The 15,367-nt window shown below is 37.7% G+C and overlaps 1 protein-coding gene across 4 annotated transcripts in view; it reads right to left on the bottom strand.

The window, feature by feature from the left end:
• Nucleotides 1–9,792: 9,792 nt before the first annotated feature.
• LOC127573260 (phosphatidylinositol-binding clathrin assembly protein-like) overlaps nucleotides 9,793–15,367 on the bottom strand; it is an 86,814-nt gene continuing 81,239 nt past the window's right edge. For all 4 annotated transcript variants that reach the window (XM_052021304.1, XM_052021302.1, XM_052021303.1 and 1 more), the window contains 3 exons: nucleotides 13,577–13,633; nucleotides 12,844–12,948; nucleotides 9,793–12,154 (listed from right to left, as the gene is read on the bottom strand). In XM_052021304.1, coding sequence (XP_051877264.1) covers nucleotides 12,140–12,154; nucleotides 12,844–12,948; nucleotides 13,577–13,633 — 177 coding nt within the window. In that variant the 3' untranslated portion in view covers nucleotides 9,793–12,139. The remainder of the gene's footprint in view (nucleotides 12,155–12,843; nucleotides 12,949–13,576; nucleotides 13,634–15,367) is intronic.

Raw genomic sequence — 15,367 nt, 5'->3', positions numbered from 1 at the left:
GCATTCTTAATCCCCTGCTAGAGTTCTTTCCTGCTATCTTTATATTCCTCAATATCTCTGTCTGATTTTACTTTCCTAAACCTTAAATATGTTTCCTTTTTCTTTTTGACTAAATTCATAACCTCTTTCGTCATCCACTGTTCCTTACCTTGCCATCCTTGTCCTTCCTCCTTACTAGAACAGCCAGTCCTGAGCTCTGATCAGCTGGTCTTTAAACAGCTCCCACATCAGATAGAAGTCACTGTGGAAGTTGGTAATCAACCTCCAGATTTTATCCACTTTGATGAAGCATTCAATGACAGAGGTTGACCTGTGAGTGTGCATATTAACAGTTGTCATCTGCAGACCAAACCTCAATGACCAGGGTTGATGCGATTTTGATTCTGGATTGGAAGCAAAATAGATTGAAGCATTTTCTAATCATCCTGTAGATTGACCCCACTCCAGCAGGAAGTTTGTTGGAGAAATAGTGAAATATTGCAGTGAAGAAGGTTGAAGAGTATTTGTGAAATTCCACAGCTTTCCTTCCTATACATCTGCACTGTGATTGGTTCTGTGGTGGATCTGTTATTGTAAATCACCACTTTCTATCTTCCAGCAGATGAAGGTGGTGATGAATTTAAGGATAGCCAAATCCCTCATAGTCAAAGACTTTGTAAGGTTAATAAAGGCCACTTAGTGGTTGATGCTGTTTCCTGCTTTTTCTTGGATTTGTTGCATCATGAAGGTCATGCCCATTGTGTCTCTTTGTTGACACCATCCACATTTCATCTTTGGGAAGAGCCCTTCAGCTACCAGAAGGATTCTTGCAATGAATTTCCCTTTGATGAATGGCATGGGAGATACTTTTGTAATTAATCAGATTGCATGTCTTCTTTCTTGAAAATAATTATGAGAAAAGCATCTGCGAAATGCCCTGACATGTCCTTCTCTTCTAAATGAAAAAGATCATAACTAGATCTCACACTAGAAATATCTCCCTGCAATGTTTTAATACTACAGCAGGGACTTTGTCTGTTCCAGAGGCTTTGTTTCTTGTTAGCTGTTAAATGACCTTGTCAACTTATTGCTGGGCTGGGGTAATACTAAGATGTAACAAATAGCATGCTGTGGAATGGAGACAAGGTCACTCATGTCAAAGACGGTTTTCATTAAGATTTTCCAAATGCTCCTTCCTGTGTTCTTGACTAGGGTGGTCCGCTGGGTATTTGGGCTGTGGATGATCTTGACAGAACCAAAGGATCCACGCACTGTGGTTGTTAGCCTATTTGCTGCATCCCCTGTGCCCTTTCCACCTATCATCTATTAGTCTTCAAATACTTGTACATGTATATTTTCCCCAGCTTGATTTATTGTAATGTTTCCAATCCAATCATACTATGCATTTACAGGGCAACAACTCCTGGATCCCCTGGACATTTCATCAAACTAGTCTCAAATGTATTCTAAAATAGAAACCAAGAGTCTCTTCCATACTTATTAGGTTTACACACAAATAATGGCTGCTCTGGTGAGGTACTTTTGTACATCTGTAAAAGCAAATGCAGAAAAGGTTAGCATCATCAAGAGGGGCAAGTTATAGGAGAGGAGACAAAACTTGGATGTGGAGGAGGAGGAGGAAGAAAGAGGGAATAATGTAGAGTTCAAAACATTACAACTGAACTTCTGATTAAATGCAATGTCACCATAGAATGTTCAAGCCCTGTTTCTAGGGCTAAAAAAAAGGCATAATATTTCACATTTGCTTGTAAAATTTAGAACTGCACACAAGTGCAATACTTCACTAAAGCAAGAACATGAATTCATATCACACCTTTCAGGATCTTTCAAAGGACTTTATTAACTATTTTTGAAGTATAGTCACTGTTGCTTGCAAAAACTCCAGTTCCAACATTTGTGTCCTTGTTTTAAAATTCTACCATGGTCTCACTATTTTCCACCTCAGGAACCTTCTCCTGGTTTCAACCATCTGACCCCTTGGTGCATTTCCACTTCTGGTTTTTAGAGCATCCTGATTTCCATTGTCCCTCAGGATCAGGAATGATTTACTTCCATTTTGGTCTTATGGTTTCTGAGGCCAATATGGGAATCACACTCTTCCACAGATGAGCAGGCAGTGGCCAATGGGGCAGGCAAGTGGGTGGTTTGAGCAGTGGTCTGCGCCTTCTGCTGCTTTCATAATGGCTGTGTTCTTTTAATGAATCAAAAGGCATAATCGTCAATGGGAACTTAAAGGCTATGCCTGGGTATTCTGTGTAACTCCCTAACCCTTTCCTCTCTAAAGCTTATGATCTTTGGGTCATTTGTCGTACTTCCTTGATGCAAGTTGTTGAAACATGACAGCATGTGTTGTCCCAGGATTTTAAACATTCTGATGCAATGATGTTGGTCATTGGTGGGGGGTAGGGTGTAGAATAAATAATAGGTAACAATCAAAAATTTAATAATAATGGTCCAGCCAAATAAATTTGATCTGTCCAATTCAATCCTGTGTTCAAAAGTTGTCAAATATATTTCTCAGTCTTGATTATCATTCCATTGTTTACCAGTGATGTGTTATGGGACATTCTCCACCATGAAAATAGCCATTTAAGTTCAATTTTGACTGAAATTGTAACTCCATTAATAGGAGAGATTGCTGGCTATTTTCCAGGGCAGATTACTTTTGGGTCAACTATTGGGATTAACATGTCCCAGCACTGGCTTAATGTTTGAAAAGTAATTGAATAAACTATTACATAGTATAAGCAGCAGTTCTGGAAAAAATGTGAACATTCTTTTTAAAAGAAAATGGCTTGTGTTTCTTCATCCCAGGTGTTGACGGAGGGTCTCTCTCCCTTTGTTCACCTTTTCCATTCCTTCCTTACTACCCCCCTGCCTTTTACCTAGATAGCTCTTTACCCCAGTTGGCTTCATCTGCCCACCAAGCACATACCCATCTATCTGGGTTTCTTCTCCCATGGTTTCCCCTTTCCTAACACTTCCCCCTCCTGGCTTCACCTGCCCACCATTCCATCGTTATCTGGTTCCATCTATCACCTACCAGTCTGTCTCAACATCCCTCCTCCCCCTCCTGGCTCCATCTGCTTATCATCACCCCCTCATTTGGTTTCACCTATCACCTACCAGCCTCCATCTCACCCCACCCTCTCACTTCTATATAGCCACTACCTTCCCTCTACACTGAGTTCTGATGCAGGGTCACAACCCAAACATCCATTATCCCTTTGCCTCCACAGATGCTGCTTGACCTACTGAGTTCTTTCAGCAGTTTACTTTTTGACATAAGCCTAATTACAACTCTTTTGGTGTACTGATTGACACAAGGAAGACTGAAAAGGAAGTAGATTATTTCCATCTAATTTTCAAGGGTCAGTTCAGTACTGTGAAGTTTTGATTTGGGCAGATCTAAAGAGCAAATTTATTGTGGAAGTGTTAAACAGAAGTAAATCTATCATGCACCTGAAATGGCAAATTGATGCACACCTGGCCCATTTCTTTGACATTTTGCTAGCTGAAATAGTTGCAGATTATCAGCCCATTCTCTTCCCAGGTAAAGTGCTGCTTACACTTCCTACATCATCCTATGTGAACAGGAAACAGTTGTGGGGAACAAGCTTGGATTTAGGACACGTCATCATGCTATCTTTGCCATTTTAAGAATAACTGATAACAAACATTCTGGATCCAGTGAACTATATTATGAAGCCTACATTATGCCCCCCCCCACCACCCAAATGATCTCATAGTGGGTTAGTGAACTGAATTCCCTTGAATTCCAATTGATATGAGCCAAGTGATATTCCCTAGCCAGTTACACATAGAGAGAACTTTGGTATGTGATGTGCCATTTGACTTGAATGTGCTTATCCATAAATGGGATTGTCCATAATTCTTATCATTCAAATTTCCTCAAAAGAGATCTCAAATGGTAAAACTGCTAACATCAGTACAGCACAGAAATGGGCCCTTTAGCCAAACTTGTCCATCCTGACCATGATGCTCGACATTAATCCCATTTGCCCACATTAGGCCCTCTACTCCTTTCATGTTCAAATGCCTTATTTTAAATGAATAATTGGCAGGGACCTCAGAAGTGTTGATGTACAGAGGGATGATGGGGTGCAATTCATAGCTCCTTGACACTGACGATGTGGGTGGATAGGGCAGTGAAAGTGACATTTGGCATGCTTGCATTCATAGGCTCAGGCATTAAGTATAAGATTTGGGATGTCACGTTATAGCTGTATATCCTTAAAGTCTGGATAAACATACATCTATTTTCTAGGATACTACATCCTGGAAGAATACAAATGGAAATATATTGTTTGTTCTGCATCAGATGCAGTTGCACTAATACTCAGACGGATGAGAATGAGAAAGTGCTATTACCATCTCCTGAATCTTACTCTTGGATGATGAGGGGTGGGCTCGGAAACCATTTCCAGGCTCTTTCCCTGAATTGGCCGCATGAATTTTTGACCATATTTCTTTCTTTTCATTTCTTCCTAATTCATTCTTTCGCCAATGTCAGAACTCAAATTATTTCACATTGTTCAAAGCCTTTGCATAACCAGAATACCAGTGCATGCCACTTTTGTGTCTTTTTTGGGTACTCTTGTTTAAAGCAGCAGGCATCTCTTACCTCCTTGCTTCAAAATTCCTGGAAATTCTAGTCCACCATTGATTAATGCATTGGAGCAGCAACCATTGTGATTGCTGTCGTAGTGCATCAAAATTCTCGTGCAAACAGTGGTTGGGCCTGAACAAAGACATGCTAGGCAATTACCTTCCCAAATATTTGTCCACTTTCTATAGCCTTAAAATACACTCAAACTGGATGCCATTCTCACCCAAATAATTTTGATTTTTCTGCTTGCTTTTCAATATCAGACTCCTAATTATACTTTTTTTTTAAAAAAATATTCTCAGGCAGCTTATGATGTTATTTTTATTCTTTCTTCCCAAACATGGAGGAATAGATTTTGGGAATAATGATTGAAAACTTGGTTGAGAGAAAATAAAATTTTCCATCATAATTATCCAAAATGTCATACTATTAGAACATAGAACAGTATAGCACTGGACAGGCCATTCTGTTGTGCTACCTTGATGCCAATTCATACTAAATGTCCTCCTCCTATTTATCATCCATATCCCTCCATTTGTTTCATATTCATGTGTCTATCTAAAAGCCTCTTAAACTCCACCAAACTGCCCAATTACACTACTACCCCGGTAACCCATTTCAGGCACCTATCACTCTGTAAAAAAAAACTTGCCCCTCGTGTCGCCTTTAAACTTCCCCCCTCTAACCTTAAAAGCATGTCTTCTGGTGTTTGACATTTCTACCCTAGGGAACAAATTCTGACCGTCTACCCTATGTTTCTCATAATTTTAAAAACCTCTATCGTTTCCCTTCAACCTCTGACTCTCCAAGAACAACCCAAGTTTATCCAACCTGTCCTTATAGCTCATATCCTCTAATCCAGGCAGCATCCTGGTAAATCTTTTCCACAAACTCCACATCCTTCCTATAATGGGACGACCAGACCTGCACACAATACTCCAAGTGCGGTCTGACTAAAATGTTATATAGCTGCAGCATGACTTCCTTACTCTTATATTCAACACCCCTACCAATGAAGGCAAGCATTCCATATGCCTTTTTAACCACCTCACTCACTTGCATAGCCACTTTCAGTGAACTATGGACCTGGACCCCAAGATCCCTCTGTACCTCAATGTTATTTAGGAGCCTACCATTAACTGTATACTTTCTCCTTCCATTTGACCTCCCAAAGTGCAACACGTCACCCAGATTAAAGTGCCTGGATTAAGCTCCATCTGCCAATTCTCTGCTTGTGTCTGTAATTAATCTATATCCCACTGTATTCTTTGATAGTCCTTTAAACTGTTTACAACTACATCAATTGTGGTGTCATCTGCAAATTGGCTAATCCACCCATCTACATTTTCATCCAAAGTATTGATATATATTATCTCTCTATCTCTCTCTCTCTCTATCTCTCTCTCTCCCTCTATCTCTCTCTCTCTCTCTATATATATATATCTATATCTATAATCTATATATCACAAACAACAGAGGTCCCAGCAGAACACCACCGATCACAGATCTCCAGTCAGAATAACAGCCTTCTACCCCTACTCTGTCTTCTATAGGCAAGCCAGTTCTGAATCCAAACTTGGAATTCACCCTGGATCCCATGCACCTTTATTTTCTGAATCAACCTACCATGAGGGACCTTGTCAAATGCCTTACTGAAGTCCATGTAGATAACATTCACTGCCTTACCCTCATCAAGCACCTTTGTCACCTCCTCAAAAACTCAATCAAATTTGTAAGACATGACCTGCCCCGCAGAAAACCATATTTGACTTTCCCTAAGCAGGCCATGCTTTTCCAAATGTGCATAAATCCTATCCTCTCCAATAGCTTTCCTACCACTGACATGACCTATAATTACCTGGATTATCCCCATTTCCCTTCTTGAACAAAGGCACAACATTTGCTACTTTCCAGCCCTCTGGGACTTTGCCTGTTGCCAGTGAGGACACAAAGATCCTTGTCATGGCCCCAGCAATCTCCTCACTGGCTTCTTTCAATATTCTGGGATATATGCCATCAGGCCCTGGGATTTATCCACCTTAATGCTTTTCAGAAGACCCAGCACTACCTCCTCCTTAATCTCAAAAAGTCCCAGCACATTAGCATGGCCCACTCTGTTTTCACTATCCCCCAATTTCTTCTCCTTGGTAAATACCGACACAAAGTACTCATTTAGTACCTCAGCCACTTGCTCTGACTCCAAGCACAAATTCCCTCCTTTATCCTTGAGTGGACCTACCCTCTCCTTAGTTATCTTTTTCTTAATACAAATATAAAATGCCTTGGGATTATCCTTGACCCTGCTTGCCAAGGACACCTTATGGCCTCTTTCGGCCTTCCTAATTGCCTGCATGAGCACTTGCCTGCTCTCTCGTGGCCTCTCCTAGACATTGAAATCTCAAATGTCTGCACTCCTTTCAAATGTCTCTCTTAAGATCTTGATTTCTCTCCAAAAACTTCTGTTTTTTTCCTTCCTGAAGTTGCTTCTTCAAACAATTTTTTTTCTGGTAATGTACCTGTGAAGGATACACATTTTTCTACATGAAAAGATGCTATATAAATACAAGCTGTATTTGGAGTCTCACCCATATATTTAAAAAAAACAAATAATTTCTTAAACAGTAGTGTATATCAACTAAGTAGAGCAAAGCATCTCTCATTTAAAATTACTTAACCCTTGAAAAATCACAAGCAGGATTTTTTAATACATTTCCTTTATTATGCAATAATGCACTTGCCCATACACTGATTTCAGAATCAAATACAACCCTGATGAAACTTGCTATTTTTCTAAGTTTACTAATTACTTTGAATGTATAAATGATAACATATACAGGTTTCAATTACTCAAAAATATAATCTGCAAAAATGCAATACAACAGCGTAATTTTTATATGTTGCAATTCACATAGTTTTTTTGTTCCCCTCACAGCATAAACTACTCTCAAAAAAGAAAGGAAATTCCTGCACGTATTTACAAAGAAGCACCGATCCACAGTGCGTAATTATTTATTCAGTTCAACTCCCACTTCTAAGTGCACTAAAATCTAGGGCAATATCCCTCCACATTTCAGTGCTCACACATTTACCACAGTGATACATATAAATGTTGGAAGATTTTTTTTATTAAAGTGATAGATTACTATGGAAGAAGCCTGTTAGGTGATGGAAAGGGTAGTTTATAGTGTGAAGGAAATTCAGCATTTTACTTGTTTAAAAGTCATTGTTCTGGTGACATTTTAAAAATTGAAGACCACAATGAGAGAAGCATTTAAACAGCATGTGGATGGAATTTGAATAAAAAGCATTCCTGGGAGGATGTATAGAAGGTTCAAATATTTCCTTGGTACTTTTAGATTTGCATTGGTTCACCAAAAAAGGTAGCAGCAAGTCAATGTGCTTCAACTACACTGGAACTTGAAATGAAAATTTTTGTAAAATGTGTGCAGACAAGTGCTTTTGAAAGTGTTTCCATGCAAATCAAAACCTGAAGAAATTATTGCAGCTAAATTATGTTTGTAAGTCTGAGTCAATTAGATTGCCATATTGGAGGAAGCCAGAAAACCAACTTTACTCCGTTGGTTGCTCATTCCATTGGCACATTTGTATGTACTTGAGATTAATTAGTAGTTCCCAACTTTAGAAAACATGTAATGTGTTGATGTAGGGTTTCTTAATTTTGATAAGAACATTAAAAAGTCTGTGATCAAATGAAATTATTGTACAGGAATAGTAAACGGGCCTTGCATATTGCAACTTGAGATAATTTACTGATTGAGCAATCACAAAATCCAGATACTAGGTACAATAAGCCAAGGTTGGGGTAAGGAAATAGGAGGTGCTATGATCAATGGCAACATATGAAACAGGATTCAAACAAGCTTTGTTGGCTTATAATGTCAATAAATTGTAGGCTTCTACTTGGTTACAGAAAGGCTCTTGCCACCATACCTCTATTGCATGTGGAATGTAATTTTCTATTACCACAAAATGAATATCCTTAAAGTTGCTTGTTTTAAATCCACCATTTTAAAAAATAAATTACTTGTGCAAACTATGATTATATAATACTGAGCATAATTTGCAAGTTTCTCAGTTCTCAAGCTTAACCAGCTTGTCTTTCATATTTCTCTCCTTGCATGCAAGTAGGAAGCCTGCAGGAGTCTCTAATTTTGAAGATATGGCAAATTACAGACTTGCTAAAGTGACCTGCTACACGTTTCCAGTATTTTTTTTTATTTCATGATAACATTGATTGCTTTGAATATGTATTTTCATATTACAGGCCACATCAGCCTCCTGACTGAACTAGGATTATTTTATGATGCATCTCACACTAAAACAGAGTTAAGCATTCAGGAATTTAGTAATTCCTGAACATTTGGCAATACGAGATTACAAGAAGATTGACAGATGAAAGATCTTCATAATGACAAACACAGACTTAACTCATAAGAGGTTTCCTGCCTATTAGTTTTCCTTTCTCTGCTGCACCTCTCCACCAGGACCTCCTCTCCAACAACCCCACTCCTTCTAATACAGATGATTCAGTGCAAAATAATGAAGCAAGCTCACAACAGTCCTCTCATTAACAAAAACAAAGCTGCTATAATTTACATCATTGTGAGGCAACTGTTTATGAAAAAACTCTCTACATTTGAGAGCTGAAATCAACAAAAACGGGTGCATTTCAATATCACTCTCAACATGAATGCCATCTTCCTGAACTACTCAAATGCATTTGATCCATAATATCATACATTTTTAAAAAGACCTCCCTGGCTATCTAATTCAGCTAATATGTTATATAAACAATGAATCCCTTTGCATTCCAGGGCACAATATAAATCTGCACACATCAGGCTATTGTCCAAATCTTGAAATAACTGCCTGTTGCTCCATGAGTAAATAATACAGATTTTACTTTAAACCTTAGAGCTAGCTATCACCTCCCTTAGAAGAACTAATTGGATATGTACTTTCCATTTTGTATACATAGATGAAAATCCAGAGAAAATTTAGTGCCAAAAACCAAATGTACATTGTTTTCTGACCTCTTTTCTCTAACTCCACCAAAAAAAACAGACCTAAAGCTCTACTAATGAGCAGGGGAAAAAAATGTAGAGTAAGGAATGAACAACAGGAAAATTCAAACAACAAAGGATAGTCACAATGATATTTAATTGTCCCTTACATAGAAGAGACTTCAGTGTTTGCAATTTTTAAGTCATATATTAAAATTTAGATGGAAAAACTGACATTAAAAGGCAATTAAAATAACAATGGAAAGTAGTTTTTCCTGATTTGTCAAAATGTTATTAAATTTAAAGTAAAATAATCGCATAAATTTGAACAAACATTGAGTTGCTATTGTAAGTTCAGAGTAAGATATGTATATCAAAGTTCACTTACTTCAGCAGATTCTTATTTAGAAATTGTAAAGACTCAATAGCTACTAATGGATAATATTGAGTTGGCACAGATTTATAAAACATTCATAATCCAACTTACTTTAACAGGCATCTTATCAGAAAGGATTTTCATCTTAGATGCAAAACACCAAGTAATGCAATATGATGGGGAAGGGGAAATCTACTATTTCAAGTTTGGGAAAATCAATCATTAAGCCCTAAACATAGGCTAACTTGCTCGAGGCGAGTTAGGTGTTCATCTATAATTATTTCTACTTTGGGAAGTAAAGGGTGGGAGAAGAAAATTTTCCAAAGGTTATTCAGTAGCTGCTTATTAAGGTTGCTGACTGAACTGGTGATCCTAATACTTAGGGCAACGTGAAACAGGATACCCATTGATCCTTCTGAAATCCATTACTTCATGGAATCAGAACTGAATCAAAACGGGTGAGAAGAATACCATGAAATTGAGATTAAATAGATCCCCAGAGCTTTGCAAATCAGTATCAACACAACGCAGATAGTACTCAATCCCACTTAATGCCTGTTTTTTTTTGTTCATCTTTCCTATAATTAGAACCTTTTGTATTACATAATTTGATACAGCACAATGCTACTACATCAACATCTGCATTTGCTTAGCCTGCTTTTCGTTAATCAATTTTTACCATACAACATTTCTGTAATTCCAGTGCTGAGCTGTCCTTTTAAAAATGTATTTGGTTTGCAATATATCCTCAAAAAATCAAAGTTACAGTGAAAGTTATTTGTAAACAGAGTTAGTTAACAGTGTAATATTACCATAAACCCAATCTGGAGTTGGAGAAGGAAAGGGGAGTTGGAGAAGAGGAATCACATCAAATTTCATCAGTCAACAGAAAATCTGTCAACAGAAAACCTGTCATGAGCACCTTCAGTATAATCAATGGGGTGTGTCAAATAAGAGAATCCACTTTCATTAGAGAATCCTTAACTAAATAGAGCTATAATGTTAATCTTTTAAAATTTTATGGATACAAGGACCTTGCAGCAAATGTACACACATTCAGAATCTGATAAGTAACTTGGTTGCAGTTGCTTTAAATGCATATGGTGCTTTCAACAGATATTCCAAGTGATACAATTGCGATGGTATTGCACAATTTTTTCTGTGGGCAACCAAAGCCAGCTCACACTAACCCCTCAGATATTCGTGCTGTTAGGCAAATTCAATTTCAGATGTATTCATAATAGGACATTCTAATTAAACCATACCCGAGATCCATTAAGCAGAAGTTGGGTGTTACGTATTTCTTCTCTTCACCTGGTTTGCATTAATTCGATAATGCTCAATTTCTACAGTCTTATCTTTAATATCAAGAAAGGTTGGTGACAACTTTTTAAAAATGCTCATTTCATGATTTGCAGTTGCCCAAAATAAACACCACACACATGTATTATACTTTCTTTTCACACATACTGTAAAATTAATACTCACTTTATGCACAGCAAAGCACAATGATATTCCCCAGTAACTGTGCCTGACAAAAACAAAATCATGTATTACAATGCACCCAGTCACAAAAGGATGCAATCCTCTCAAGCTGATCAAAAGAACAGGGAAGTAAACAACTGTCAATATAAACTTTAATTTTCAATGTTGTGCATTGAAATACTTATCTGGTAGTAGGTTAATAACCAATTCAAGCAGCCTGACAGGATCTAAGAATTGCTTAGGAATATGTCTGAATCCAATGATTCCTCTTCAGGTTTCCATTTACTTGTTAATATTACTGGTAACTTTTATGTCCATGTGACTAGATTCAAGAGTTGTTCCAATTACGTTCAGCAAGAAAAGAAACTGCCCTGAACAGGTCAATAAATATAAACATCATTTCAAGCCTGCTCACTCAGATAATGATCATTCAACACAGATCGGACTGTTTTCCATTCAGCATTTCTCCATTAAAAAGTTAGATTAGGAAGCAGTAAGATAATGTAAATTCAATGAGATTTTTAAAATGATGAATAAGCCCCAAGTCTTGGTCTGTTTTCATCTGCCTTCATCCAGATATTTGGTGCTTACTGAAAACTTTGTGTTGATACATCTTTGTTGTCTCTACATGAACTGCAACTGAGATAATAGAAAAAAAAGTTAGTAAAAATATTTAGTGATGAAAACAAACATGAAAGAAACTTGTTTTCAGATTTGACAGAAATTAGAAGACTCGTATTTGCGGCAAACACTTCAGTTGGGGGAATTGTAGGTTGTGAATTCAGTTTAATAGATTGTTGCCATTGCATACTTGCCATTGCAATTAATGATATGAAAGTTCTGCTTCATATGAAAAGTACCACATTATCCATGAGAATGACTGGTTTCTTGGAATTTCAGGGAAGAAATTAGTGACTTTAAACCAGGCCTTCATAATGAGGGTCACATAGTCAGCCGACCAAGTCCGTGTTGACCATTAAGCACCCATTTATACTAATGCCATTTATTGTCCACACATTCCCATCAACTACATCCAGATTTTACCACTCATCTACAGATCAGGAGAAATTTGCAGTGGCCAATTAACCTGCTAATCTGCACGTTTTTGGCATGTGGGGTAAAAATGGAGCACCTGAAGAAAACCCACACAGACAGAATGTGCAAACTCAACACAGACAACATTGGAGGTAAAGATCGAACCTAGTTCATTGGAGCACAAGACAGCAGCAGTTCTATAGGCTGTGCCAGTGTGGCACCGAGTGTTTGATGACAGATAATTTGAGGAAAAAGATGTCACATGAAATGATTAGCTCATGTGCAATGTTTACCTGAGCTCCATTAACTGGTGCAAAAGGATTAGTTGCCCTCATTACGGCCTGAGGATACATCATTGGCTGTTGTGCTACCACAGGCACAGTTCCCATTGCAGGTACCTGCGAGTGATTAAGACAAAATTAATCAGTTGAAAAAACTAAATGATTATATGCATCTATTAAGCAGGATAATTATATTTCCAGGAAGTAGAGAATTTAATTTGTTTCTATCTAGTTTTGATGCAGTGTTAGCAGTGATGTCTAACTCTGCTATGTTTTAGAAAGTTGTGTCTGGGAAGTAAGTGCAATTGATTAACAAAAGCTTGCTCAGTCATTTTTAAGGACTGTATCAGCCAATAACAGCATTGGAGGTAATCCAAAGACAGTGGTTTAGGATGCCTATTAATTACTTAACCTTCTTCCTCAGTACCCCCACTCCCCAGATGACCACCATATCAGAATTCTCTGTGGTAGTAATAAGTAATTGTTCCAGGAACATCCAGATGATAGGGACTGTTGAGACAATTTGGTCTAACTTTTCCTGCATTATTCCAAAACAAGCACCACCAATGACATCATTCACATGCTTCTGATGCAGAAATCACTTCAGGGGAATACGTAATATCTTTGCTGGGAAATCTACATTTGAAGTCAAGGAAGAACTGAATCAAATATAGTTACTGACAACACAAATTAACTCCTTCAGGCTAAGTGGAAATAATGGAAATATTAAATAAAAGTTGCTCACCATTCCATACATAGGCACTTGAGGTGTTGACACTGGGAAAGATATTGGGGGCGACACCTGCATGCGAATAAACATATTTGTTAAATAATACTGCACATGCCTCTTCATGATTTATCATTCAAGTGGAATATAGAAAAAGGGAAAATCAGCTACTAGATCTCATCTGTACCTCAGCATGAGGCTCAGTAAAGTGGCTGAATACAACTAGTCTGCCTAGTGATACCTCCTTTCCAGTTACATGGTATTGATAGTGCTCCAGTTAAAAAAAATTCAAAGCTGCAGGAAGCAAAGAGAGGACATAGATACACTCAACACTTAAAATCCTTGTTTTCTACCTTGGCAACATCTCATCTCAAATTTCAGTTGTATTTTACAACATGTTCATCTGCATTCATATGAGCAACAATCTCAGACGTAGCCCAGTGATTGTAATCATGCTGACTGGAATTTTAGAAACAGAATCCATGTCAAAATCATCTCCCAAAGAATTAGTGGTTTGCTGCAGATTCATATCCAAAATTCACTACTCATTTTCATTTCAGACCTTTGTGCATAAAGCAAAATACTTTAAAAATCAGTCATAAATGAAATCTTACATGTCTTTAAACCAAAATGAAGTGGTAAACAAAGGTTCCTTTTCCCTTTTCCCCAACAGTTTTGACCATTTGGGAAAAGGATGCAAGTGCACTAACACTGTTTCACTTCAGATAGTTGGGGTGCTGCAACTTCAAAGGTTACCAAAGGGAAGTTGACAAGTGAAAGTATCCATGTCTAAAGCAGGGCATTTGTTGAATATACCTGCATTAATGTCAAAGGCACTCTGCTCAAGCAGTAGATTGCTAACTGCAGGGTGCAGCTTGTGACACTACACCTGTGGTTATCAGTGATTTTTTTTTAATTGGACCACATGGTTTTGTTTTGTCCAGATATTCCATAACCAAGTATCCCACAAAGGAATATAAGGAAGTGAATTCCTATTAAAGGTGAGAGGAGGAAGAAAGTGAACAAGAGCGTTAGACTCAAGACAAATAAAATAAATTAAATGAACCAAATCCTTTCCCAATTTAAAAAGTGTGGAGGGTCAGCTACTGTAAGTATTATCAGAAGAATGGAAAAAACCTATTTTGTATGGGAGGTAGTGAGAGTGAGTAAAGGTGCACACAGCAAAAGGAGGACAGGCAGAATCCAGAAAAAAGTTGAAGATCAAAAGCAACATGGATTTTTGACGAAGGCTGGGTGACCAACTAATGTTTATATAGGATGAAATGACTTAAACACAAAAAACCCAGAAAGCTAAAGAATAAAATAAGAAAGAGTGTCCCAGATCTTCTTAAATGCTGGCAGATATGGCTGGATCTGCCACACTTAACCAAACAGTAGCTAGGAACACTTCAACACAGAAAAGTGCTCCCCCCAGACCATCTGCACTGCTCTGCTGGATTTCCTATAGAACTCAATGTCATCCTCAGTATCAAGGAGTCAGAAAAAGATAGAAGTAACCATACTTGAATATATACAAATTCATTAACTAACAGGAGTAAAAGTTAAGATTTAGCAATCGCCAAGGGAAGATACATTAGTTTACCGATGAATGGATACACAAGGAGTGCAGTGGGAGATGAACATATCCAATGATAGTTATTTTCAGCAAAGAGTGTAAAGAATGAATGGAAACTGAGAGTAGGGGTGGGACGAGGAAATGAGAATTCTGTTAATAAAGATTCAATCACCACATGAAAAAAGCCATTAAATGAAAATCCTTCCTGATTAAACTAGACCGACAATTTTGTA

This window comes from Pristis pectinata, chromosome 8 (genome assembly GCF_009764475.1).
Source record: "Pristis pectinata isolate sPriPec2 chromosome 8, sPriPec2.1.pri, whole genome shotgun sequence".
NCBI classification, from domain to species: domain Eukaryota; kingdom Metazoa; phylum Chordata; class Chondrichthyes; order Rhinopristiformes; family Pristidae; genus Pristis; species Pristis pectinata.
The sequence above is the reverse complement of the archived record's forward strand: the minus strand, read 5'-3'. Positions and strand labels throughout refer to the sequence as shown.